General features: G+C 48.2%; 10 protein-coding genes across 12 annotated transcripts; 8 read left to right on the top strand and 2 right to left on the bottom strand.

Moving 5' to 3' along the window:
• The first annotated feature begins 31 nt into the window (after positions 1-31).
• Positions 32-1,560, top strand: PV06_11639 (uncharacterized protein). The gene has a single exon (XM_016413349.1). It carries the CDS (start codon positions 346-348, stop codon positions 1,306-1,308), a length of 963 nt encoding a protein of 320 aa, XP_016256275.1. The 5' UTR covers positions 32-345; the 3' UTR covers positions 1,309-1,560.
• Positions 1,561-1,811: 251 nt separating this feature from the next.
• On the top strand, positions 1,812-3,249 carry PV06_11638 (uncharacterized protein; the record flags this gene model as incomplete). The annotated part of the gene is made up of 1 exon (XM_016413348.1): positions 1,812-3,249. Exon 1 carries the CDS (start codon positions 2,389-2,391, stop codon positions 3,247-3,249), a length of 861 nt encoding a protein of 286 aa, XP_016256274.1. The 5' UTR covers positions 1,812-2,388.
• Positions 3,250-3,672: 423 nt separating this feature from the next.
• On the top strand, positions 3,673-4,427 carry PV06_11637 (uncharacterized protein; the record flags this gene model as incomplete). The annotated part of the gene is made up of 2 exons (XM_016413347.1): positions 3,673-3,857; positions 3,935-4,427. The coding sequence occupies 2 exons, from the start codon at positions 3,673-3,675 to the stop codon at positions 4,425-4,427; spliced, it is 678 nt and encodes a 225-aa protein (XP_016256273.1).
• A 5,096-nt stretch (positions 4,428-9,523) lies between these two features.
• PV06_11636 (uncharacterized protein) lies at positions 9,524-10,454 on the bottom strand (the record flags this gene model as incomplete). The annotated part of the gene is made up of 3 exons (XM_016413346.1): positions 9,976-10,454; positions 9,720-9,924; positions 9,524-9,675 (listed from the first exon to the last, which is right to left on the bottom strand). Exons 1-3 carry the CDS (start codon positions 10,345-10,347, stop codon positions 9,524-9,526), a joined length of 729 nt encoding a protein of 242 aa, XP_016256272.1. The 5' UTR covers positions 10,348-10,454.
• Positions 10,455-11,982: 1,528 nt separating this feature from the next.
• PV06_11635 (uncharacterized protein) lies at positions 11,983-14,397 on the bottom strand (the record flags this gene model as incomplete). Its single annotated transcript, XM_016413345.1, has 2 exons — positions 11,983-13,883; positions 13,950-14,397. The coding sequence occupies 2 exons, from the start codon at positions 14,395-14,397 to the stop codon at positions 11,983-11,985; spliced, it is 2,349 nt and encodes a 782-aa protein (XP_016256271.1).
• Positions 14,398-14,690: 293 nt separating this feature from the next.
• Positions 14,691-15,497, top strand: PV06_11634 (uncharacterized protein; the record flags this gene model as incomplete). Its single annotated transcript, XM_016413344.1, has 3 exons — positions 14,691-15,224; positions 15,272-15,385; positions 15,432-15,497. The coding sequence occupies 3 exons, from the start codon at positions 14,691-14,693 to the stop codon at positions 15,495-15,497; spliced, it is 714 nt and encodes a 237-aa protein (XP_016256270.1).
• Positions 15,498-16,135: 638 nt separating this feature from the next.
• On the top strand, positions 16,136-18,032 carry PV06_11633 (uncharacterized protein; the record flags this gene model as incomplete). Its single annotated transcript, XM_016413343.1, has 5 exons — positions 16,136-16,621; positions 16,674-17,397; positions 17,447-17,514; positions 17,564-17,786; positions 17,845-18,032. 5 exons carry the CDS (start codon positions 16,136-16,138, stop codon positions 17,946-17,948), a joined length of 1,605 nt encoding a protein of 534 aa, XP_016256269.1. The 3' UTR covers positions 17,949-18,032.
• A 560-nt stretch (positions 18,033-18,592) lies between these two features.
• On the top strand, positions 18,593-20,128 carry PV06_11632 (uncharacterized protein; the record flags this gene model as incomplete). Its single annotated transcript, XM_016413342.1, has 5 exons — positions 18,593-19,003; positions 19,060-19,135; positions 19,184-19,232; positions 19,287-19,582; positions 19,635-20,128. 5 exons carry the CDS (start codon positions 18,593-18,595, stop codon positions 20,126-20,128), a joined length of 1,326 nt encoding a protein of 441 aa, XP_016256268.1.
• A 1,490-nt stretch (positions 20,129-21,618) lies between these two features.
• On the top strand, positions 21,619-23,219 carry PV06_11631 (uncharacterized protein; the record flags this gene model as incomplete). The annotated part of the gene is made up of 2 exons (XM_016413341.1): positions 21,619-23,099; positions 23,150-23,219. The coding sequence occupies 2 exons, from the start codon at positions 21,619-21,621 to the stop codon at positions 23,217-23,219; spliced, it is 1,551 nt and encodes a 516-aa protein (XP_016256267.1).
• A 2,274-nt stretch (positions 23,220-25,493) lies between these two features.
• PV06_11630 lies at positions 25,494-26,382 on the top strand. 3 transcript variants are annotated; one of them, XM_016413338.1, is made up of 3 exons: positions 25,494-25,873; positions 25,927-26,126; positions 26,176-26,382. In XM_016413338.1, the coding sequence occupies exons 1-3, from the start codon at positions 25,777-25,779 to the stop codon at positions 26,239-26,241; spliced, it is 363 nt and encodes a 120-aa protein (XP_016256264.1). In that variant the 5' UTR covers positions 25,494-25,776; the 3' UTR covers positions 26,242-26,382. The 3 variants fall into 3 exon arrangements, with proteins under 3 accessions (XP_016256264.1, XP_016256265.1, XP_016256266.1); XM_016413339.1 differs by having other exon boundaries at positions 25,924-26,126; positions 26,191-26,382; XM_016413340.1 differs by having other exon boundaries at positions 25,924-26,382.
• Positions 26,383-27,001: the final 619 nt, after the last annotated feature.

The raw sequence follows: 27,001 nt of genomic DNA, 5'->3' as shown, positions 1-27,001 counted from the left end.
GCTGCCATCGGTTGTTGGCGCGAAGGTTGATTCGGCGTCTGTGTGATAAATCTGCTAAACATGCAGCACGAGACGCGCTGGGCCGTGCCTCCGTCGTCACAATGCTTACATTACGACTCAACAGGAAGGCATCCGGCGCTTCCGGCTCGTCTGAGCAGGACATCAAGAGATAAGTATATCCTTCGCACCCTTGTAGAAGGAGGCTCACTTCTTCCACATCTTGTACGACTCGTGCAACGTTCTGTTGTTCTCAGCAACTGCACAGATTTGGGCCGTGAGCAAAACATACGGTTATTCTGCAGCAACCATAACAAGTAGCGCGTGCTGAAAATCAGCAATTCAGCTATGACGGTTTCACCAGAACGTCCACCTGCCTACCCTTTGCAGCCGCAGCAAGATCCGTATCATAAGCTGCTGGAGGTGCATCTAAACACCGTGTTGTCGTGTCAGACTACTGTCAACGCGGCACATGGCTGTTGGGATACGTTGTTCCGTGTTGACGACCAGGCTGGGCACAATCGATTCCAAGTGCCTGCTGCGATCAGCACTTTCAGCGCATTCGTCACACATGCTGACAGCAAAAAATATCTAGTCCCCTTCCTGAGCCTTGTTGCAACTATCCTCGGTACACACACAATGGATGAAGAGCTATTAGAGTTCTTATACTCCTGCTGCAACGAGCTTGAGAAGTCGCCTGAGGCGGGATATCCAGCTTCAGCATTCTATCAATATCTCCTGGCGTTCAGCATCGACGATGAGGCAATGATTGTCCATCACGGCAACCGTCTCCAAGATGCAGTTTCGTTCATGACGCACCTCTACGGCCAGAGTAACGTGTCTGTTGTGGCGGGTCGCAACTTTCTCATGTGGCATCGGATGTACACAGACACGTTCGCCACATCTATGCTCAAAAGCGAGTTGAAGGACTGCATTGTGCTCGCTCAAAAGACTCACGGGCGAGATCACCTGCTCGTAGTCAACTCTCTTGCTCTACTCGGCCGCTTACTTCAAGAACGAGGTCGTTACTCACAGGCGGCAGAAGCCTTTACCGATGCTATTGGACGCCTAGAAGGCTGCCCTAAGTTGCTACAAGCATACAAACTCGAGTTATATCAGCGACTTGCGACTGTGCAGTACACTGTTGGGTTGGCGGGCAGATCGGCCCTCTGTCTACTGGACGTTTTTAATGGCAGAATCCAGATTCTGGGTCACGATCACAGCTATACATCAGGGGCTCTGCAACAACTCCGCAACCAACTGAACGAGTCAGAGAAAAGCGACAGCACACTGGGCCGAGATGATAGCTAGCATGTACATCGGTACACGCCTACGACGTAGCAAGACGCTCCATATGGAGAATAGCTTCAGAGCGGCAACAATGATCAAGCCGCAGAGAGCTTTCTATGCCTTTTTCTGCCGGCGTTCGGACCTGGGACAAGCAATATGGTCAACTTCGAACAACATTATGCCTGAATTAAATCAAACCCAGTCAGCGCCTTGATGCGCTTTTTCCTACTTCCAGACATGCTTACCCAAAACCACTCTGCCATTTCTATACCCTATTGCGAAGTAATTTAGACCTGCTGCATAGATGCCGAGCCCAAGCAACTTCTCCCGCCACACCAGCGTCTGCCGGTCCGTCGCTTCTGCCTCATACGTGCCTTGCTTCTCATTGTGACTGCCACGTCATCCATGGTCGATGCCGTTTCAGGATGTTCTCTTTCCAAGCTTGTCTCTCTTGACGTAAGTGCGTGCCGATGTGTCTTCAATAAACCTTCTACAGTATAAACGACTGCGATCATCCGCCGTAGGTCCAATATGTCCTCGTGCCAATTCCGCGTGGTGGTGTTGACGGATCGTGCTGAATACGACAGCACCAGCCTTGCCGATCTTGTGCTCTCCCGTCTGACGGTCTTTTCACGGGGCGCTACGTCAGTAAGCGCACGTGACTGTACTTTGAAGCGGCCCTGCCTTGCACCCGCGCCTCATGGCCCTGTGGTCGACGGCTGAAGCACCTTGGTCATGCCAGTACTAGTCTGTGGCTGGATGGCATGGCCGTCCAGCCTGATCATGAACACCCCCTGATGTTGCCGTGCGATGCATTTCAAATGCCTGGCTCTAGGCAGTGGCCTGCATGCGTCCTTCCATGCGGCGGTCCACCACGCACCTTGTCGCCGTCTCCCGCATGCTCAAGATCTAAATGCTCGTCCCGCGTTGACGCCCTCAGCCGCTGCTCTTCTTTACTGGCAAACGGCTCAAGATGCGCCTCCTATATCTTGACCCCTCTGGCGAGCTGACCTTGACTAAAGATGTGACGCCGCCGCCCGCCGCCTACGCCATCCTGTCCCATACGTGGGTCCCGATGACGCTGAGGTCACCTTTGACGATATGGAAAAGAAGACGGAGAAGAGCAAGGCAGGATACGCTAAACTGCGGTACTGCGCCAATCAGGCGAGGAAAGAGGGACTGGATTACTGTTGGGTTGACACCTGCTGCATCAACAAACAAAGTAGTGCCGAGCTCAGTGAGGCTATTAACTCGATGTACAGATGGTATCGAGACGCAAAGGCTTGCTATATTTATCTCAGTGACGTGGAAAAGGCAAACTGGAAGAAGAACATCTCGAAAGCCAGATGGTTCACGCGCGGTTGGACTCTCCAGGAGCTACTTGCCCCAGCGAAGGCCATTTTCTACGACCGACGATGGCAACGTCTAGGCACCAAACACACTCTGACTGGAGTAATTGCCTCTGTCACCCAAATACCTGCGACAGCTCTTAGATCGACTAATCTGAGAGGGTATTCCATCGCGCAGAAAATGTCCTGGGCTGCCGAACGAGTTACAACCCGTGCTGAAGACAGTGTGTATTGCTTGCTGGGCTTATTTGATGTTAATATGCCTCTCCTTTATAGGGAAGGACTGCGCGCGTTCTTTCGATTACAGGAAGAAATCATCAAGTACAACAACGACCATTCCATCTTTGCTTGGTCGATGAACGACATGAAGTTTTCTAGTCTGCTTGCTTCTAGTCCAGCTTACTTCTGTAAATGCCAATTCATATCATTGGAAGATTCTCTAAATGGACGTGGACCTTTCGCGATGACCAATCATGGCCTCTCAATCGATTTAAAAGTTACACCATGGATGGCCGATACGTACCTTGCGTACCTCGACTGCGCAGATCGAACTACACAGCTGGAGTCAGTACCTATAGGCATCTTTCTCCAGCGCCTTTCAGAAGACGATTAATATACGCGAATCAACCTCAGTCAAAACGGGGTCTGGCGTCGGACTTGGAAAGCGCGTCGAGGTCAAGATAGACCAACTGAACACTGACCACTCTACATACATCAGACTTTAAGCACTAGTAAGGAGAGTGCCTGCCTCAACAGGCCCAGATACAGATTCTCTCTGACGGATAGCTGGCTGCCACCGTCCACACGAATGCACGCGCGTAACCCTTCAAGTGATTGTCTTTCAGCAATCTTGCACCCAGGACAGTGGGGTGCTGTGCTGGTCCTTGAGTTCTCCTCTGAGTATGGCAGTCTGCAACAAGCAGCTCTAGGGTTTGATTTCGACTTCAATCCAGTGTGCCTTCTCAAAGACTCCTGGGCAGGTTGTGAGGAGCCAGACTTTGTGTGAGACACGCCAGATGATTGGTCACATTTGTTCATGGCATCTGAAAGTCGTCAAGAAGTTGTTGAAGCCGACAAGGTGTATCGACGAGCCGATCATCGCGGACTTTGGATCTTAGCTGGCCACCGATTAAGTGGCCTCGACGTCTGCTTGTATGAGAATCTGCTGGACATGACTGGCGCAATCATTACGCTCAAGAGAAATGCGTCAAAAACGCGACCGTACTGGGATTTTCGCATAGACAAATTGCATGGTCCTTTTGGAAGACCCAACTCTGGATATTGACACAACCCTGCAGACACGAAAGAACGCACACCAAGGACATTGGGAGACCGAGGACTGGTCCGCTGTGGCCGGATGCTGAACAGAATGCGCAGCCACAGAAAACCCACATTGTTGATTCATGGGCTCTTGACTCGACGTCTTGGGACGACTGCCGTTGTGCCGGCCTCATTACGTGCGACGATGGTTTTGGCCGCCTGACGCTCGATGCAGACGGCAATCGAACCGCCGCGCAACTGCAGTTGTGGTGCCCACCGATCCCTCGCCAACGAGCCATCATATGTCGCGGCAGTACCTGCTACCGCACCTACACATTATGGGCCACGACTCATGACTGCGTCGTTGAGTGTTCATTGACGCCCGAACGGCGACGATCCGAAGCCGATCTTCTGCAGTTGGCTCAAGAGCGCAGCGAGCAGGACATCGCGCTCGAGTACTCCGCGAAGCCGCGGAGTCACATACGACATGGAGGCGGTCGGCAAACTAGCTTAACCACCTTCTCAATGTAGACACATTCAACATTGATGTCCTCAGCTGTCTCGTTGTGTCACTAGCAGGCCGACCAATCCACGACCTCCTTTTACCTTTGCAGTTGGATCCAGGCATCATGAAGAATTGCAGCTGGTGGATCGGACAGCGATTGGAGTGAGTTGCACAAGCACAACTGTGAGCGCGGCCTTGGTGGCATATCCTGCTGCCATTCCCGTCACTCGAACCTCCACAGACTGCCAATGTTTAGCTCATGTATCAAATCCGACTGGGGATGAGTATCATGATCTCTGGACTATATTATAGCCGAAAGCATTTTGAATATAGCCGGATACAACTGACCATATGAACATACTCCGCAGTGCTAGTTTGCCCAAGACTTTCTAGGTTTTACCGCCGCTCTCCAGCCAGTCGGTTGTGGCAAGTACAAGGAGGCAGAAAGGATAAACCGGCAAACACTGACACAGCGGGAGGAGTTGCTTAGGCCTAACTATCTACACACGTTAAGAAGCATAAGCAACCTGGCAGAGGTGCTGGGAAGCCAAGGCAAGTACTGTATGAGGAGGCGGACGGAATAAAAAGGCAGACGCTGGCGCGGTCGGATAAGGTGCTCGTTGACGGTCACGTCATCAGGCCGTGCAACGACCTATGACACGATTGTGATTCTCGTTTGATCAGCTGCTGTGTACAGTAGAAGAGCTAAGTAATGGAGATGGGGATGGCCATTGACCCTGCGACATAGCAACGGATTTGCGTGGGTGACTTCATCAACCAATGAAGAAGAGTCCCTGCGTTTCAGCTTCTGTGGCCGTTCTTGAGGCCACCTTGCGTTCCGATACAACGCCACGGAGACTCGTGGCAGGGCTAACCACACATCCCGACTGTTCGCAGAAGAACAACCAGGGGGCCCGGTGGTGAGCCAATCACGGCACGAGTGTGAGGCTTCCTATCCAGGTTTGGTGCCACTGGCTGAATACCACCACTTTCTCGTGCCCGTGGATCACGTGCACTCGCCTCTTGTATTAGGGAGTAACCCTCTTTAGGCATGGGACCGACCGCAACGGGAAGTCGCGGCTTTCCCAAGGTACGGCCACGGCCTTCGGTGGAAACTGGCGCCAAGAGCGTCTGAAACAAGCCCACCCTGTGCAGCACCCGAGCACACCCAGCGGCACACCGCTAGCCCACCCAGGAAGGTGTGCTAGAGCGGCGTTGCACACCCTCACGAACGGAAATGGAAGAGTGGGTCTGAAGAATCTGCGTCGTAGTCTGTGAGATATATAAACGATAAATACTATAGTACTATTTATCTTACTCTTAAGAAAGGCTCGAAATAAATAGTTAAAAAGTATCTTACTATTAAGGATATTTAGGATACTCTTAAATTATATTAATACACTAGTACTAAATAATAGGATATAGTCTTAACTAGTTTTTTATCTTTTACTTTAGTCGACTATACTAATATTAGTAACTTTAGCACTAAACTCCGAGGCTTTAATAACGAACTTTCGAACCTTAGAGAGTAGTTTAAATACTTTAAACTATACCTTATTAAATAGTTCTTAGACGATATTACTAGCTAAAGGTATAATTAGTTAGTAAAGATATTCTTAGGCACCTATAATATATTAGCTTTAAGCCCTTAAGCCGTAAAACTAAATACTTTAATTACTTTTATTACTAATAAAGAATATAAAATAGCTAACGCTACTAAAGCTACTACTATCTATATAGCGCCCTTCTTTAGTATCTCTATATCTACTCCTAGGGAATACTTTTACTTTTACTACGGAAAGAAGAGATATAACTTTACTATTTATTAGACTCTTTAGAGTAAACACTCTAGCTCTAATAAGCGATTTAAGGGAAACTCTCGAAAGTCTTAGACTATTAAAGTTAGTCTCGCCTCTTAAATTAAAATATCTAAAGAGAATAATAACTAAAACGCTTCTAATAAAAATAATAACTAGTTATAGAGCTTTATAGTAACTACTTTAGCGCCTAAACCTAGTCTATAGTAACTTAATTATATCGCTAATATATATATAGTACTTAATATAATCGATTTTATAAACTTTAACTCTAGCTTTAGGGATAAAGTACTTATCTTCTATAAAGACTCCTCGTTTATTATTACTAAAGATAAAGAGACTATATAAATTCTTATAAAAACTTTAGTTAGGCCTAAAATATTTCTTATTAGAGATATATAAATAAACTATTAGTTCGCGAGAAGACTTCTCTTAAAGACTGCTCTATTTAGAATAGACTAGAACTACTAAAAGATATCTAATAAAAAAAGATTTTTTATTATAAAATAGAAAACCGTAATTACCTTAGAAAGTTTATTAAAGTTATTAATAATCTTATTATCTAGACTCGATAACTAGAAAAATATAGTTAAGCTATACTATATATTTCCTACTAAATTCGTAGCTTATATCTAAAAGAATTCTATAATAGTATTCTTACTACTAAATAGTAACTTTCTCGTTAGCTAGATATTTTTAATTTATTTTATAAATATTACTTTAAAAATAATATTAAAAACTTTAAAGCGTAAAGAAAGATTTTTATTTTAGCTTTATAAAGATATTATTAATAATATAATTACTAATTTTTTTATAATAATCTTTAATCTTTATTAATAAAAAGGGTTTATATATTTTTTACTCTCTTTTGTCACAGCTTCATATGCTTAAGATTCATTCGAGGGTGGATTCTACTGTAAGTCAAGTGGCTCCGGGGTGCGTATTTACTATATCCTAAGCTTCTCTTGAAGAGGTACCCGGTAGGTTCTGACTATATCTAGCTCCTGAATAGAACGTGGTTATTCGGGGTGCCACTTATAAATATTCATTCTCGATGATTAAACGCGTGATGAGTTTCTCGCAAATATCACTGCTGTGTGGGTACATAGACTGATCTCTAAACAGGCGGCATACCTCTGCGCCCACTTACTGGGTTGGTGGCTTCTTGAACCGAGATCCAATCCGTATTCGATAGCTATGCCGCCTTATAGGTAAACAGGTGTCAATTACAGGATTTTTCAGTGAGGGCATTGCTACACGTAATAGTACAATTGTCCTCATGTTCCTTGTCATCATGAGCTTCTACTTGGTCTCCAGTCGATCGTCACAGCCTAGAGATCTCTCGACATTTCCTTGACTTTGTCTGTCGCCGGGCGTTGGCATCGCAGTGGAAGATTCAGCTCCGTCACAACTTTGTTCAGGCCATATGCTTCCGACCGTTTGGACATTCCAATATTGCGAGTTCAAGGTTTGGAGAAGACCCATTGCGCAATGAAGAGTAGCCTGGGTCTCCGAAAGAGTGGTCTCCAGTGAGGTAACGTTGGAGGACAGATAGATATTTCGAGTGTATTCCTGGTTGAGTCGGACAAAGCACCATTGAAGGTCACACTTGGCTCTGGCAAGCTCTAACATCAATGTGTTGCACCCGCCACAATCAGAATGCTGGATGGTGTTCCTAGTCATTGTGGATTAATTGAGCAAGACTAAGCTTAGAATGTCATGGAATGTGAAGGGCCAATCCATTTATACCGCTTCCGATTTATGTAGCTGTGCAGAGATAGTACTCACCTCCACCTCTAAACTCTGTGGGTGACGACCGTCCACAAGTTTCTATGGCTCTCCTGTGGTACCGACCGTTAGGTGAGGAGGCTGTCAGTTATGCCTCAAAAGGGGCCAATGCGCTTTGGAAATCGTCCTTCGTGGCTCCATGGATTCTCACAAGGCTGCTCCGAGGCCAGCTAATCAACGTCGTGCTCGATGGCGCGAGAGATGTCGCCGGCTACTGTCTGAACATATTCGTAAGCGTTTATATCCTGCTAAGGCCGCAGTATCAAACACGGACTGAGAAACACAGAAAAGCACTTGGGCATTGAAGTACCACCAAGAGAGGTTCGGTTGATTCCTGAGCCAGATTCATTATACGAATGGGACTATTTGCCAGAACGCAAGCATTTGTTCCAAAAGCAGATCAGCAAACACAATATTGCAGCATGCAAAGAGATCGTTGCCGAGATTGGGGAATCCAAATCCATTTATGCCATCCCACGGGGCGTGCCACGGTCGACCACTATAGTGACTCAAGTTACTGGAAATGCTCCCTATCAAAATCTGCAAGAAGCCTCAAAATCTCGCAGTTTTTCATCTATCATCCTGGAGCTTACTGAGCGTACGAAAATTCAGTCTTCTCAATTAACGGAAGCCAGAAAGGTAATCGAGGAAAGGGATGATGCTGTCGCATGTCTACGGACGCAGAAAGAAGAGGGAGAGAGGAGCATAGTAGAATTTGAACAACAAATCGCCACAGCCTTAGCAAAATTCAGAGGCTTCCAACAGTGTGTCAATACCTTTCAGGATGAGGTAATGAGGGTCCTAGGATAATTATCCAAATGCGCGTATAACGTTCGGCGCCACTGAGATAGATAACCACTAAGGACCGCACATGCGCTTCTACTGACCTTATTTCACCTAACATTGTAACGCTTGTGAGTCTTTCTCTTGCCATACAGTACAATTATGTCCCGTACTTTTGACGACACGGGATATGATGGTGTCCATGCGATGCCATACTCGTTAGCAAGGGTACAGCCGGTTTTTCTTGCATTGCTGTTGGCAGCATGCCGCCTGTGAGAAGTCACTATCTCCTGAATGCGTAAATGTGTGGCAATATTCATAGGACCGGTGGAACTAGTGGACAACACGAGAGTAGGATGGAGATTGTAGTATGTGACGTAGTCCTCTCAATAACACCTATACTAGAGACTTCGAGCATTACTATGATGGACCATTTTCGAGGACACTAATTCGTCCATTGTTCAGGCTAAAGGATGTACAATTCGATTCAGGGAGATACTAATTAGCACACCTTGTCCGTAGCGAGCATCCCGACTGTATCCGTTCAGTAGTGTCGTCCAGGGCAAAAGCCAGGCGACAGACCCAAGCTTTTGTTTTAATGGCATCACAGTCTATACACCGTAGTCTCTATAAATAGTAATGCCGCGAGCGAATCTGACCAGTGCAAGATCGATTAGAGAAAAACCCAGGGTAGGACACAATTACTTGTTGTATCTGATTGCCATTGTATTTGACTAATTGCCAAGAACGCCTTTCTCGTCAAGCACCAAAGAACGTCTGGACTTCTCAGGCACTTGATACTCATGTTCATGATACTGCACATTCGGATCCACTTGCTCAGCGATTGCGCGCCTCAGACTGGCTCTGGACCTCGCGTCAACACACACTGTAACCTGGTCAGGTAATATTCGCCAGTACGGACGACCTTACCTGATACGAGCAGCTTTCCTCGGCCATCTCGACTCCTTTCTTCGTCCAGAACCTGCTCAAAATGGGCTGGCAGAGCAATCAGTTTAATTAGGTCATGTTGTCCGGCGGCGATCACATCGCCCGGAAGTAGGTTTATGGGGCGACCACTGCCACTCGTAGGTCGGTATTGAGCATTTCCAGGGCTGTGGATCCGTATTTCCAACATCTTTGCAAGTGAGGTTAGTTAGTCCTCCCTGACTTTTAGAGACACACGTACAAAGGATGTGTCGTTCGGCAACAGTTTGTCAAACCATTTCTTGACCCACTTGTCATGATCTGAGTAGCGTGTCAGTACCACGGAAAAGTTGTCTTCGCCTGGAAATTTACTGCTGTCTTGAACTTGCCATATAACAATCACACGTCTGGTTCGGATAGAGGCCTCCAAGCGACCCTGCATCAGAGTTTTCAAATAGGGGAGGTGTGCTGCGATACCGACATCGGTAGCCAGCATCAATATAGATCCGTAGTCCCCAAACCTTTCAGACCGCCCAAAGGGACGACTAATCCATGTCACGTACTCATCGTCACGATATGACAACAATCGTCGTGTGAACCCTGTCCTTTTACGGACCAACATATCTAACTGCATCACCCCACGTTTGGGGTCGTTCTCCCACCAGACAATCCAAAACGGATGTCGTTGAAATACGGACAGTATTCCGAGTCTGGGGATGTTAACGAATAGATATTGGCCGGGCTGCACATCCCATAGACGGTGGAGCTGTATTTCGAGGTGACATGCACCCGTCATGACCACCTGGTCACCCTGTTGCGACCGATAGAATGTCACAATTCTTACTCTGGGCAGCCAACTTCCTCGACCTAGATTGATAATGTAACAACCATCGAGAAGGAGACCAACAAGGAGCCAACTGGCCCAGAAAACAATCCCCCCCAAAACGTAAAATCGAGCTTCGAATTGGCGAATGGAGAGATGACGCCATAGAGCCGATACTGCCACCCCCGTTATTAAAATGTGCAAGGTTAAAAAGCACTCGTAGAAACGACGACGTGTGCCTGGGACCGTTAGTAGAGCGGTGAAGGTGAGTGCTATCGAAGCATAAAATGGGATTAGTTTCCTATTTGTAGTCCGTTCCAACAACACAGACTTACAACGGTTCCAGATTTTACCAGCGAATCCCATTGTAATCCCGCAGTCAATGCTCTGGCTATAATGTGGATCGTCGCTTCTAGCAGCGTCATACATCCTATCCAGCGATGCATGATTGTTGGCATCCGAAGAGTGATGCCCAGAAAGTCTGCTACATCGCTGAGTTGAATGCCCACCAGAAGTGGAACCAAGTTAATGGTGGCAAGTATTCCACTTCGCATGGTAACCTCGGCGAGATCGTTCACCCTCATACTCAGACATATTGCATTTACAGTAACGTACAACACGACGAAAATGATGTCGAATTCGCTTATTGCCGTTGTCGGAAAACTACGTCTCAAACTTGCTGCAAGCCACTCGACACAGAAAAAGGCCAGAGGTGAGAGGAGAGCTCGAAAGGCCCACCGCAAGACTCGAAAAGTCTGCCATGCCAAGGTTAGAGAGATTATGCCCAAACCATACCATTGCGAAATAGTTGCGTGAAGCTCCATGAGTCGATTGTAGATTGTAGGACCCCTACAAGATATAACAGGAAAGACGAGCTATACCATGATGACCGCCGTGTTTAAGCAACGTAGAATTAAATGACAATGTCCTCAACGTGTAGTGGGTACCACTGTACATTAGTGTGAAAGCACAAGGATATAGTAGCCTCGCTGGCTACATGCTATAATACGTGGAAGTTATTGGGCCAATAAGAAGCGGGGCAGGTACCCGCCAAATTCGGTGGGAAATTTCCCTGCAACCTCCGTTGAGTTGTATCACCACGAACGTGCCACGGTAATCTTCTCGTTGGTCTGGACCATTCACTTTCATTTGGCCTGGACCCGAACATTGGTCTAGACCCATGATATAGAACTAGTCTAGACCATTAAATTGGCCTAGGCCAACTCGATGAACAATGGTCTGACCCGAACCCTGGACCACACTTTCATTTGGCCTGGACCTTAACATTGGTCTAGACCCATGATGTAGAACTGGTCTAGACCAGTTAATTGGCCTAGACCAACTTGTGGACAATGGTGTGACCCTAACACTGGAGTAAACCCAATAGACCTCGACCATGTACCTTTTCTACCCATTCGGACATATAACTGGCTAGCTACTTTCAGATTAAAAGACTAAAAATTTGCGTGGACGACCGCCAAGTTCTCCGCTGGCTCGTCGTTTACGGGACTGGCTGTCTAGCGTCTTGAAATTCTGCACCCTTACTTCATCCTCGTGAATTAGTAATACGCTTCTATCCGGTTCTTCCATCGCTGCACGGACACACTGATGTGCTGCAAGAGCGTGGAAGCTTGAGTCAAATGGATGGTAGCCTCGCTCGGCGTATTGTGCCACGAGTTCTCCAACCGCCAACTGAACCCGTTCGTTCAGGGGTATCAACCCCGCCGTCCTTCGCTTATTTCGCTCAAGCACAACAAAAGAGATTCCCGCCGAGCCTTGTCCAGATTCTGATGCGCCTGTCATGTCGGGTGCAGGGTGCTCATCCTGCGATTGCGAGTATTGACTAGGCGAATACGATTCGGCCCGGGGCCGCCTGGAAAGGACCAACGCACTCCCTGCATTTGAACTTGAAGGTGAATTGTGTAATATGTCAGGACCCAAGGTAGAAGTGGGGAATTCATATGCTGATGCATGACCGAGCACGTTGCCGCTCTCAACCACACCAGAATCGTGTAAAGTCGCTCTAGGTGTGAGGTTAACTTCTGGACCTCTTGCCTGGCTCAAGTGCGCAGAGTCTAAAGGCCCAAAGAAGGCCAAGTACACATCGCGCCGAATGAAAAGTGGCGCCAATCCGCCGAGGCCAAAATGCTGATCCTTATGCATGTTTTCAAGTGTCATGAAGGTGGCACTTTCCGCAAAAGCTCGTTGATACGGTCTTCCACACCGGCGTTTCAAACATTCGCCGTTTCCGTTGGCCACGAAAATACATGGACCTGGGTCGCGCTCAATCCGTTGGGCTTCCGCATACGTCTCGACAAGCCGATCCACGAGCGATTCGAATTTCGCTTCGTCATACACGAAATATTGCGGATCGCGAGCGCGTAACAGAGACCGACGTGCTTCAATGCGATCAGGGTCTTCGAAGAGCACATCGATAAGCTTGGCAGATCGAAAGCCGAGATTGTACGCCTCTCTGACGAGTTGATGCTGAACTTGCGACGTTGTCTCGACGATATTCTTAACGCCATCCTGCTCCAAGAGGATTGATCCAGGCCGCAGACTTTCTAAGTGCTGCATGACGAATAGAACGAGCCGCCGTTTTGCGATATCGAAACAATCCTCCCGAGAAATTCTGTGTCCAGCCTCTTGAGTAGAAGAGTCTCGTGAAGCCTCAGTAGAGGATACCGAGACATAAGACTGGTTCAGAACCTGGAACACGGTTTGACCACGAGGGATATCGAAAAGCCATTTGAGGCACGCTGCGACATCCTCCAAGTATTTGAAGTCCTCAAAGAAGACACCTAGAGAAGGGATCCTGCCCGGGAATCTTTTCATGTTGCGCCAGATGACTTGACGTTCAGAGGCTTGAAAATTCCCGAATATCATACCACGTCGAACGAGCGGTTCGAGGAAGTCGCGATCTGTTCTACAGTACATGGCGTTCCGCAGCCGCACGGTTGTGACGGCTTGTGGATCAACGCGCCGCTCTGCTGCCGTCACACCATTGAGAAGTTGTCTCCAAGCATTGCAAATGTAGAGCAGATAGTGAACGATCTCCTCGTCGCATTTGAGACGCAACAGACCCCCGATATTTCCTGGCAAGAGCTCTCGTCCAAAAGCTGGGATCTGCGCGACCTGTCGAAACGCCCCGACCAGGGAAGGCTTCTTCAGCAATCGTTGAAGCTCCCGGATTTCATCCTTGGAATGGATTTGTGACCACCAGAAGTTGATCGCTTTCGTATCGGTGGGTATGCAGTTGAGGATGTGGAAGAACACGTCTCCGACATTGGGCGGTTGCTCGTTCAAGTTCTGTTGCACCAGTTTAGCACGAAGCTCTGCACTTAAATCTGACGCGGTGTCAGCGACATTCTCTCCTATTTCACACAAAGGAAGACTTCCAAGGTCTGACTTACCCGGTGCATAGAAGTCCACGACCCACCACCGATCGTTGACGGACAAATACCGCCTCCCCGCTTCGACACGGTGTCGTCCGTGAAGACATTGAATACGGAGCGTATCAGGAAATATCAAGGTCGGCCACTTCGATGGGTCGTGATGCAACAGAGCGTCTTGGGATGACGCCGCATTTGCGATGGCCGTGTCCAGCTCCCCCTTCACAACGATGGCAGGCACGTGGTATTGAGGGTGCAAGCGAAGACATCCTGCTCGTTGAAAAGCCGACACCAGACGTTCGATATTTGGCTCATGGACCTGACACGCTGGCGAGGTATCGAAGGTAAGAGCGTCGAGATCGACTCGTGCTGAACCGTAAAACCGCTGCTTCCGCTCCTCCTCGATTCGAGCTTCTTGATCCAGTACATCAAATTGAGATCGTTGGAAAGTTCGCCGGGTCTTCGGCATTGCTTGGTTGGAAAGCGACATGCAAATCGATCAGTGATGTTCTGAGTGGTCACGAAGGACCAAACGAAGTCCGGAAAAGCAGTGGCCGAATAAGAAATCCACAGGTAGGAGTGGTCTTGCAGCCAGTTAATTCCCCCTCACAATACAGTATCGAGAGTTTATAATATGCAGTTCCCATTTCCTCTACATATACTGTAGTACTACGGTACAGGGCCCTATTCTGCATCGATTACACATAATCTGACCGATGACGGCGCCATTCAATACCGTTCCGGCCATTTATTGAAATCGGCATGGATAGCAGCGCCCAGCACCGCATCACCCAGTTGGGAGAGAACCTTTACGGAGGAGTTCCACACTATGAAGAACACCTCCCCAGAGGAGCTCAAGACGTCAATAATGGTCTTGTTGCTTCCGCGGGATTTCGGACCATTTTGAACGGTCGTGAAGCCAATCTGCCCGGGTCGCGCCGTATCTATCGAAACTCCTCTTCTGAGCGATATATGCAACATCGACGAGGTCCTATCTGGGCCAATTACAAACGATGTTTTGAGTTAGAGTTGAACGGGAAAGTCGACATCGCAATCCCGCAAACTTCATCGCCGAAACTAGTTGTCGTGCGACGAGCCGCGACAACGAACCTTGATCACCAAATGCAAACGTTGCTCCAGCTCATGGCACAACCTTATTTCGCCAGATGTTTCGAGGTGTTCGGCTCCGTTTCATCTCCGTACTTCGTTTGCGAGTATTTGAGCTTGACCCTGGGTCACATTATGGGACTCCCTCTATTTCCCACAGAGGTTGAGGTTGTGGCAATCACAGGCCAGGTACGCCGCCGCACACGCTCGTCTCCATAGAACTGACGAAGGGACAGCTCGTAGAAGCGCTAGCATTCCTTGAGCGGCATGATTTGGTGCATGAAGGATTAAGCATGTCAAACATATTGCTCAACGACGATGGATATGTCAAAATAGGTTGGGCCCGTTTTGTAATGGTGGGAAAAGCCGTGGGTCGATTGACTGACCGTGATCTAGCTGAACCGGAGCTATGTAATCGAGATCAAGATGGCTCGAATGGCCGAAGAAATGTTCAGGAGCTAGGAGACTTGATATCATTATTGGTGACGAAGAGTATCAATAAAGAACGACAGCTACAAAGACAAGGATATTCGTCCAAATTGCTGGATTTTATTGCGGCATCGGTATTTAGTCCCGCAACACAGCTGATGCAGGTGTCGCTTCTCGCGTCTTTAGGCCGGCAAACAAATTGGCTAACAAATGCCAGCATGAATTCCTTGGAGATGATTGGCAGCCGCATCATTTGATTCCATTGGTTGGATTGTCTCAAGTGGCATCACGACGCTTTTTCGGGCTACCAAATCACTCGTCGAATGACTAGATCAATTCCATACTGTGCAGCTGCATTTCACTGGCTCAAGAAGCCATAAATATACATGGTTATGATTTTGGGTGGGGACCCAAATACACTCCCCGAAGGGTATGATGCATTATTGGCCGCCGCCGCCACTGCTTCTTATGGCTTCTAGTCAGGGACCAAGAATCAGTACGAGGAAAGGGGCACACCGGCATTACGTGCTGCCCGTTCCAATCCGCGGTGGAGCACATCTGTGAGTATAAATGCGAACTTCGACCAATGCTGATGCATGTTCTACATATTTCCTTGGGTGGACTGTTAAACATAGTATTGTAGAGTAACATAACTTATATATATATAAGTTATGTCTGCCGTCGAAATCTATGCAATCGTCATTGGCAGCATCATTGTGATCAGGATCTGCTCTCATCTCTTCGCGAAATGCCAAGAGCTGTTTCAGGGTCCGGCATTTTGGCTCACAAATCATCTCACCCGAACTAACTCGATTTTCGAATCAAAATGGCTGGGCTCATGGTCGTGGTGGTCAGTACTGGTACAGTCGGTCTTGATTGGTACGAATCTTTTTGTGGCTTGTTACCGCTCCCTCGACATCGCCACTGCAGCACGACGGGCTGGTGAAGTTGCACTGGTCAATATGGGGCTATTTTGCCTCGGTCCTCATCTGGCATTCCAAGCGGACTGTCTTCAAGTGTCCCTGACAAAGATCAAATCTATTCATCGTGGAACCACGTGGTCTTTTATCATTATAACGACTTTCCACATTGTAGTACTCAAGCCCACTCAACCGGTATTCACGACGAAGCTGTCAAAGCAACTGTACGGCGTAATCGTATGGTGCTCGGACGTTGAAGATCCGGGATAGTGACGCTAACGTTTCATAGGCCGCCTTGGCCGTAGCTGGCATTCTTATCTCATCCATCCGGCCGCTCCGACGACCTTCGTATGAGATTTTCCTTAGAATCCATCAGCTACTGAGTGTCGCCGCACTGTACGCCGTTTGGAGTCACGTTCGTGGGAGCAGCATCTTCGCTCAGTACTGCTCCACGGCCGTCATCGCTTGTTTGGGGCTTGGCGTTGTCGCCCAAATCTTTCACGTTTTATGGATCAACAGAATGTTCTATCGCGGCCTTTCTCGATCTCGTATCTTCCGCGCTGGGCACGCTGTTTGTCTCGTGGTCGATACTCCGACGCCACTGAGGCTACGCCCGGGACAGTACATCAACTTGACCATACCGGGACTGAGCTTCTGTTCACTCTTCCAAAGCCATCCATTCTACGTCAGCTTTGCACAGGATCATGAGCGTGGAACGAGGCTCGAGTTGATGATCGAACCACGTTGCGGATGGACGTCGAAGCTGTTGAGGCGAGCTCAAGCTCAACACCCTGCTGGAGACCACGCGCTGTCGGCGAATTCGTATCTCACCCTCTTTAGTGGACCTCATGGCCGGTCGATTGGCGTGGAAAATTATGGCGTGGTTATTTTGGTCGCTTCCGGATGGGGTCTGATGGCGCAAATGCCATATTTGCAGGCTCTAATCCGAGGATTTCACAATGGCACGGTCAAAGCCCAACGGATATATCTATTCTGGCAACTTAACACCGTCGGTATGTAGCTTTGAAGAAGTTCGAACTGTCCAGGCGCTAACGGCGGAAGCGGATGGCGCAGCGGCCCGCGATCTTCTCAATCGAGCTTTGCTCGACGACACATTCGACAATGCCTATGTGAGTCGCTCAAGTGTAAGCTGTGGACCGAGGGAAATGACAGAACTAGATCCTCAGCATTTCAATCTATCACCTCCACGATCGAATTGGAGCTGAAGAGCTTCGTCTTGGTCGACGAGTGACATTCTACGAGGGGGCTGCGAGTTGGGAAAGTCTGATCCACAACACAGGGGCGTGGCGACCAAGCAGGCCAGACGACCACACCTGCAGAAACGTCGCAGACTTCAACCCCTCCGCATTTGTTGCCTCGGGTCGTCGTACAATAGTTATGGGTAAGTCATTTGCGTGATTGTGGCTGTTTATAGAGATCTAATCTGTCGTGGCGAACAGTCTCTGCAGCAGAACCAATACGAGGTCGAGTCAGGGACGCTTGCCAACAACATTGCTCAGCACAGCTGCAGTTGGTCGAATTGGACTACCAGCCTCAGGAATAAGTGGATTCGAAGAGACCGGTGAAGAATTACCCTGAGCGGGCGTGTTGCTATATGTCATTGGATGCGCCGGAATCGAGAGAGGTGTTAGCATGGTTATATATATACCGTATGTACAGTATGTAATCCGCGTCTATACTGTAGTACTGTAATGTACACAGATTGTGTAGAATTTATATATGCACAATACCCGAGATGTATCGTGTCGCACGGTTTGCTTCAAGTTGCGTGCTCCCATGTTTTCAAATGGATACAAACTACTCCGTACGTCATGGCCTTGTTCATTATTATTCATGTTCTTGCGTCACCTTTGTTCCTCTCGTTCCCTATTTCCTCTTCTGCTATTCTTGCAGCGTTTGTTCTTGATCTAATAACCTCCACATGGAAACAGCTGCTCTTCTTTTAATTTGTGATCAACTATGTGAGCCATACAGTGTGTGTACGCCTAACCGAGGTCATTAGCTTGCGGTCTGCTGAACCTCGCAAAAATCCACCTCCCGACTTTCAAGGGATAACGAGCTTGTCTACTGTGTAACATTTACCCCTCATTCACTCGTGCCAGGACTTAACTTCCTCTTCCTCAATGCGTTCATCATTTTTATCACTTCCTTCTACACCACCGTTCCAAAACGTTAGCCTCAACCGTCATGAACGATGAATATGGTCTTCTCTTCAATATTGTTCTCATTGGTGATTCAGGTGTCGGCAAATCCAATCTGATCAGCCGTTTCATCCGAGACGAGGTCAACTTGGACTCCAAATCAACGATCGGCCCAAGTTTGCATCAAGATCAATTGAAGTGGGCAATAAGACGATCAAAGCTGGGATACCTCCGGCCAAGAGCGATGTCGAGCCATACCTCCCACTTACTACCCCAGGCCTGTAGGAGCTCTTCCTGTCTGCGACATGACCAATCTCAGACCTATGACAACGTCAGGAGATGGCTGAAAGAGCTCCGGGATCTTGGCGATACCAGTATTGTCATCGTGCTGTTGGGAACAAGAGTGATTTACGAAATTTGCGAGCAGTCTCTACGGAAGAAGCAAAACAATTCGCAAGTAAGTATCGATGGATACATATACGAAGATAACACGCTGATCTTGTATCAGACGAGAACAACCTTTCATTCGTCGAAACTTCGGCGATCGATGCTAGCAACGTTGACCTGGCTTTCCAGAGCATCCTAACGGGTACGCGATTCTACGACGTTCAATACTAGAGTCTGACGAATGTGGCAGAAATCTATCGAACCGTCTCCAGCGAAGCAATGTTGAATGAGGGCGCAAAGTAACAATGGATCGTGCCGCAAGCATGACCCAAAAAGGCTCACGACTCCTTTAGAGTCTTCACGGGAAGTGTATTTCGGTTCCAAGTTGCGGGACAGGCCAATGGATTCGTTCTACATGCGGACCTTCTGTCACGACATTCCCTCGTCTTGCACACACTGATGCATCGTGGAATGAGAGAATCGCAAGAGAATTGCATGCATCTCAACAACGTAGACGGCGATACATTTACAAGATTCTCAGAGTTCATCTATGGGACTACGATTGCGTTGCACCCTGCGTCGTGCTTGATGACCCTGAGGTTGGACACCCTCGTGCGGATGATGTCGTTCCGAGAGAGAGCTACGAGATGTACCTTACCCGTTTGGTCCGCCCGCCCAAATCGAAGACCTCTTTCATAAAGCCCCAGAAACAATTGCAGAGCCTGGTGCATACTCTGGCTGGGCATCCAAAAGAAAGCATACTCAAGGAGGGAAGAGCCCGATCTGGAAGCAACCTCCACCACTCACTCCCCTTTCCACAAACACCAGACTCTTGTTTCCCAAGATATTGGACACCAAAGTCAGAAATGATACGTTGATGTACGACTATACTGAGGCGTTTTGTCATGTTGGACTCTATGCCTTTGCTGAGCAATACCGGGTCAATGACCTGAAGAACTTGATTTTGCATAAGTTACGCAAGGCTTTAATGCATACTACTAGTACCTTTCATCCTCTGCGGGACAGAGAATTGGTCCAGCTATTGGAGCTGACTTATCATAGTACGCCCGAACTGTCGGCCAGCGAAGATCTGCTGCGGGCATTATTGACTCGTTATGTGGCATGGAACTTCGAGGCGTTAGCTCCGCTGAAAATTTTCCAATTCTTTCTTGACCAGGATGACAATGGTCAGTGATATATGTCAGAAGGTATGCCGCCGGGCTGTGATTGAGGCGGGTTTGGCGGGCGTGCAAAGAATCTCGAAATTAAGTGGCTACCCCCCATCACTTGGAGAAAAGCACCATCGCATACTCTTTTGCATTTTGCTATTCAACAAAATATACCTGCCCGTAGTCACTATTTATGTATACTGTCAAAAGATAGGAACCGCATCGGGGCAGCTATTTGATCCTGACATCCATTAGTTGAAACTCCGAACTGAGTGTGTAAGTATTGTCTTATTCCAACCATCTATTTGCTTTATCCTGTGCCCCAGACGGAGCAGTCACACAACTTGGCACTCTTACCTATGATGCAATCCTGCTATATACGTGTGCTGTGGTGTTCGAAATTACTGGGTTGCGGCACTCCTATCTGATATGCGGGGTATCGTTCAGCGTCCGGCAATTGGGTGCATGACTGCCACAAAGGTGTTTATAATTAAGCTGCCTTGCGGAGCCTGCCTTTCATGTACGTTGGTACAGCCAATGAGGAGTTTCCACGTAGCGTATCTCTCTAGGTTTATTGATCCATCATCTGAGGCCAGCTATGCAAGTCGCGCGCCACCAAGATCCTCCACCGACCACTTATATGTGTGCACGTCTGAACCTTTGTTACAATAGTACTGTAGCAGCCACTTTCATATCGTTAGGCGCCCACATTCGGCATGTCGTAACGCACATCGATGTACGATCGAGGAGTTATTTTCGCGCAAATAATGAGACAGACTCTAGTGATGATATCAATTGTTTTTTCGAAGATGAAAGTGGGTGGGATGACACTGATGATGAGGTCGAAGCGGCTAACGCAGCGGATGGAATCAAAATGATTGAGAACGACTGGTACCACTGATCGACGTCCTGATCCGCAGGTCAACGACTCTGGGCAAAATTTCCAATCATGAGGGTATGATGGGAATGGCTTCAGATTGAACCAATGGAAATTCTGCCAAACTGCAGACAGTGTTGCCTCCTTTCAAAGAACGAGTTCTAATCGAGCGCTTACTTGTGGAAAAATTGTCACGAAGTCAGTGGTGAAAATAGACGATCGGGTAAAATTGGCTGACCGGTGAAGAATGTTACCTCATCACTTCGTCGAACTCGTATTTTGCCAGGTAGACCCTAATTCATGCAGCTTGATTCCAGCCGTCCTCCACGCCTACGTGGAAAAGAAAAATTGTCGCATAAAGGCGGTGTGCTTACATCGTTCGAACCTTGATATGGTCCTGTACCCTAGCTGTTCCTGCTTAGACAGACTAAGTTTCTCTGATTGTACGGGAAGAAAAAGTCCGAAGCAGTTCTCTTGATTTGTTGGACCGCTCCGGTAGCATCGCCCATCCTGCGTTGCAGCACCTCGCACAGTTGACACAAAAGTTAGAGTAAACATTCATCGCACTGCGATATATACAGCGTCTTGCCACCCTCCTCCCAAAACAAAATCAACCATCCAAAGACCAACCTTCAGAAGATGAGTTTTAGAACAGCCGGCCAGCTCTTGGTCAGGCGTACGCAAGGAGAAGAACCACGGAGGGTATCTGCTGGCTTTGTGACCACACTAAATCTGAAGCTATCATTGGTTCCAGAAGACTTGCCTGTGCAGGATGTTCGGCTTGGAGAATGGGGCAACTTTCGGTGGGGTGATGTTAAGATCGAGATTGTACGAAGAGGAACCCTTTCTGTGGAGTACGAAAATCCCGCCGACGGCGAACAGGTCCGCGTAAACATCGACTGTGGCATCCTCCCGCCGGCCGTCTGGATACCTTACAACCTGATTCTGAGCACGAAGGATGTCAGCAAGATGTTTCCGCACGCATTTCCGGTCGAATTACAACTTATTGTTCTCCAGGGCCTTCAATATGACAAGAATTGTCTCATTTGTGCTGAGATGCTTACGGGAAGTTGTGTTCTGCATGGAGGGTGTATCGAGATGCCGATCCATCCAGATTGTTTCAACAGATGGATTGAATATCAACCGGCCTCTTACGAAAAAGAGTCTTTGCTTGAGATTTACCCGGAATGTCCAAATTGCCGTGGCCCCATAACGGCTCCATGGGTGCCACGCTCTGCGGTTGCAGCACTCAGGGCAGCTGTTGCTTCTGCGCTCGGAGAAGGGTTTCTAGTCATCAGTGAGCACAAGGTGGCACTATGGAGTTTATGGAGTCATCACCCGGTCCGCGAACAAGGGTTTGATCTCTGGGTCCAAACACCTAACGGCAGATTGAAGAAATACTTCCTCAGAAAACGAAGCGGGCCGGCCGCAGAACACATGAAAGATGCCGAGTATAATGCTCTGAGCGTGATCTCTAAAACCAGCTTAGCCGGTAAACAGGTGCCAAAACCTGCCGGCTTTGGGAGCCTCTTGGACGGCAGCATCACGGTATACTTTAATATCGACGAGTATCTTCCTCAAAAACGGGTCAAAGCGTTGGAGCAAGTGACGAAGCTGCTTGAGTTTCAAGATTCAGAAGAGGCTCGGGGAGACAATTTTGGCTTTTCGGCTCCAACACTATTCAAGGAGCGACCTCAGTATGTGACGTGGCACACTGATTGGGTTGATTTCCTTGATAATTGGACGAAAGATGCTATCTCCTTTAACAAGACTCGGTATGGGCCGTGGCAAAATGAAGAAGAGTTCATCTCGACCTTCAAACGGCTCGTCGAGTTGCTAATCAGGCCTTTAAATGCCAGACCATCGTTGATCCTGGGGAATCTGTGCGGAAACTTGACTCTGTCAGTGTATCACAGCACGTCGCCCATCTATGGTCACGATGAATGGGAATGGGCGTTTCTCTGTGGACCACTTGTGAATTTGGCGGTGGCAGACCATAAGGCCATTTGTGCGGCTGTGGAACAACAATGCGGTGAGCCAAAAGCTCAACTCTGGGATCGTTGTCGTTTGTACTATGCATCTCAGCAACTGAGGGAACCGGAGAGAAATGAACGAGTAGAGTATGACAACAACGGCTTAGGTGCCTATCGGTCTAAGCTAACGAATATAGAGCAATAGACCACGTCCGAGAACTAGCTGAAAAGTATGAGTTGATGGAAAAGGCCGGAGCGGACTTGTAAGCAGAAGGAAAGTGAATACACCCTGACCGGAAAATGTTCTCGAGAGCCTAGCTATTTGGCGGGCCTTATTTTGGCGAAGGGGTCCTCGCGCACCCGCCGCAGCCTCGCGGCATCTCTCATTGTTTAGGACTCAGCTATTGCTTAAACACAATCGCACCTCTGCGGCAACCACGCAACCCAAGCATCTTGAGACCATGACATATATCTTCAGTGGGATGAGCTTGACGAGGCTCTTCTCCCAAATGCGCTTTTTTGCGAGGGACATGAGAAAGGCCTGCGGCTAGAGTTCGCATCACAACACGTCCGGAGGTCACGCCAGAATCGCTTCTCACCGAGAAGCAGTTCTGCCACAACTATTCTACGGGCATCTGGCGGCCGCACTTTCATCGCTGCCACAGCGGCAAGAGACGCAGCCTCGAGCCTTTCAGCAGGCAGCACCGAACCTATTGAACCGGTGATAACCGTTGGTTTCCAGGCGACAACTACCTAGGAGGCTACGGCGCACGCTGGAATGATCGCAATAGCTGCTGGCTCTCGTCTCTTCTGATCCTGGAACAAGCATGAAGCAGCTTGGCCCCTGCCAGAAGGGAGACTGTCAGCATTATTTGAACACTTTCTTTTTTTGGAAGGAGTAAGGGAGTCCGTCCTTGAGCAGGTCTACAGCACGGGCTGTGGTGGCGCTGGGTAAATCGTCATGGTACCAGGTTAGGGATTGGCAGCTCCAATTGTGTTGGCCAGCTTTTTCGCAGAATAGTCTAGAACAAATCTCGAAGGACGAGATGAAATGAATCCGCTTAACCGAACTTGTCGCGTACCAGTCGCCGGACCAATAGGGGCACCGGTGCCGCTCTTAGCATACTCTCGCGATAGGCAGAGGAAAATGGGCTCGGCGTCATTATTCAAAAAGGTTGGAGATTTATTACGAACAGTAACAGCGTAATCTGTGGAAAACGTCTGTCAAATGAAATACCGGTCACGAAAGCGTGCTTAGACGTCTGTGGAAAAGCGCCCCCCACAGCCACAGGGAAGCCGGTTTCGAGATGGGCTGTACAGTACCTGCGCACCTTCCCAATTTCGGTGGTGAGCAATACAGTACCACTTATGATCACGAGCGATCTCGGGGCCGCTCATCTTAACCAATCCAGAATCGTCAATCAGTAGAAGTGTTTCACAATTCACCACACTTTTTCGAGGATTTTGTCACCACACTGGAGACCGATATAGAGACAGTTTCCCGAGACTCTCCGTGCTTTATCTTATCCAATCACGATTAAAGTAGTACTGTTTTTAATTCAGCCCAAAATCCCGAGGCTTTTTGCTACAATCGCGACTAGTCTGCGGCCTCTTCCTAGGGTCTTCCATGTATCGTCTGAAACAGTCACGACCGACCAGAGGTAGCGTTTCAGAATGTTTGTGAACCGAGTTTTGAGCGGCTATGGTCGCGGGGGTTCTATCGACCGCTTTCCACAGCCTTTCGGTGCATTGTGTACTCTAAACTAGTAGTCTACGTTTGCCGCAGAGACCCGTAGATTTCGCAAGTGCTCGACGCAACCAATTCGACGGGCTCTTCCCATGGGTTTTCGTGTGCCATCTCATCCAACCGCGATTGACCACACAGCTGCAGCTTTCGCATTCCATCACAGAAAACCGCGGATTTTGCTTCTGAAATCGCGACCGACATGGCCACCACTACCCCCCGCTTTCGTAGACCCTACCTCGTATTTACGGGGCCATACGGGAAGTGACGTCTCATGAACTCATCTGCATCCTTTGACGAGTGTTCAGCGTCGAGGCACCTGGTTAACTGTATTCGTCTCTTACTGAAGGACCCAGAGCTGGCTGAGGTACTGTACAGCCTGTATTTCATCTACCCTGACCCCTTCCGTAGGATATGCAGGATACCACTACTTAGATATATCCTTGTATGTCTTATACTCTGTATAGTAGAAGAATCGCTGTTACTGTAATAAATACAGTACCAGCTTCTTGCATATTGCTATCCTCTGAAGCCCACCGTCCCCAACTACTGAGGTTGGCCACATAGAAGTCCATGGAACCTAGAAGAAGCACTCACCCAGAGGAGAATAGTGCTCGAGGACAAGAAGTTCAAAAGGATAAATTCAAACCACCTCGGCTCCCACTGGAAATTCACTCTAGCCTGGGGGGCGAGTCGCTCAATACAATTCAGACATCGAATTTCTCGGTGTGGACCATGTACGTTCAAAAGTATGAGATTGCATTAAACGGGCTGGTTAGCGTCGCCCAAAGGAAAGAGACTTGGGAAAATCGTGTTCTGGTCCGACAAACGAGTAAAGAGAGACTCTACCGTAAGCTGAGACTTCTAGCTCAGTTTCGCAGAAAGCCTTATTTCCTCCAATCCTTTGAGGTATTTATCTCAGACTCCACAGTGGATATTGTCTGTGACTACATAGATCTTAGTCTTCTGCATATCCTTGGGAATCCTAGATTCCCTACCGAGAACGAAGTTGCTGCTATTGCAGGGCAGGGAAGCCTCCCGTATACCTATTTGCCATTGTACGCTGATGAGTAACAGTTGATGCGAGCACTTGATTTCCTCGCAGCTCACAACTTAACGCACGGAAAATTAAACTTGACAAATATTTGGGTTAGTCGAGCAGGAAAGGTCATAATTGGTATGCTTCCCCGTCTCGAGAACTGTCTTAACGACTTAACTCTATCTTAGCAGAACCTGAACTTTGTCGAAGGACCAGTTATCATGATAAAATATTAGGTTATCGTGATGTTCAGGACGTCGGAAAAATAACCATGACGTTGGTAACGAAGAGCACTCACTCTGAGCGAAAGCCCGATCCTCAGCGCTATTCCTTACGACTGGTGGACTTCCTTAGTCAAACATTGACAGAATCGGCAAGTCATCTCCTGCAGGTGCGTTATTGATTTACCGTCTTTTATAAGGTGTGATCTAACAACGAAGCACCGCTTTTTGAAGGGTCACGGGCGACAAGGTGATTTACTATCATTATGCTGTCAGGAGGCGTGACTTATTGAGTGATGCTTGCTTTAAGGAGGAGAATGCGCCAGTAGAGCTTGCTACAGATATGAAATTCGTGCACTGGGTTGGCAAGCGTCGAATCGCATTCCCTAGCAGCTTTGTTCTATATTATAGCAGCTAAGGCCCCAGACGGTATCTTCGAAATATAAATACCTCTAGATCATACCTAGCTTTTCCAACTTATGCCGTACGGCACTAGCTAGAGTTATAGAAGGGTTCTTATAACCGTACGGACGATTAGATGGCTAAACAGCGGCTTATGGTATCTAAGGGGACTGCGATTGCGTTAGATATATTTAAGGCACAAATCCCGGTGGCATAGAAAGAATTATCTTCGTGAAGCGGGTTCGTGTCGATTCCATGATCATAAGGATCAACCACACCCTTCAGACTTTCTAGAAGAATCGCTGTTTCTAAGAACCTTATAGGCGTTCAACACCTCTACTACTTCGAAACCAAACTGATAGACGCCTAGATCTAGTCGTAGGCCACGATAGTCTCGTGAACCTAGAGGTAGAATCTCTATTGGACTAAAGCATTATGTAAGCTTTCGCCGCTTCGCTTTACCTCTGGCCGAACTTGCCCTCTCCCTTTTTGGCCCTCTTGCACAGCATGGAGATCCCGGTTTCCACTGGAATAACTTGCCATGTCTCAGCTGCCTTGCCATAAACCACGCCATAGGCTTCGGAAAGCTGGCTAAGGGACTCTGCCTAGAGTCATTGAACTCCAAGTAGAACGAAGCCACGTG

The sequence above is a fragment of the Exophiala oligosperma genome (genome assembly GCF_000835515.1).
Source record: "Exophiala oligosperma strain CBS 72588 unplaced genomic scaffold supercont1.47, whole genome shotgun sequence".
In the NCBI taxonomy this organism is placed as follows: domain Eukaryota; kingdom Fungi; phylum Ascomycota; class Eurotiomycetes; order Chaetothyriales; family Herpotrichiellaceae; genus Exophiala; species Exophiala oligosperma.
The sequence above is the reverse complement of the archived record's forward strand: the minus strand, read 5'-3'. Positions and strand labels throughout refer to the sequence as shown.

Coding starts and splice junctions, on each gene's coding strand:
- PV06_11639 (XM_016413349.1), top strand. CDS start 346: ATGACGGTTTCACCAGAACGTCCACCTGCCTACCCTTTGCAGCCGCAG.
- PV06_11630 (XM_016413338.1), top strand. CDS start 25,777: ATGCGAGCACTTGATTTCCTCGCAGCTCACAACTTAACGCACGGAAAA. Junction 25,874..25,926: donor AGCAGGAAAGGTCATAATTG/GTATGCTTCCCC, acceptor CTATCTTAGCAG/AACCTGAACTTTGTCGAAGG. Junction 26,127..26,175: donor CGGCAAGTCATCTCCTGCAG/GTGCGTTATTGA, acceptor CTAACAACGAAG/CACCGCTTTTTGAAGGGTCA.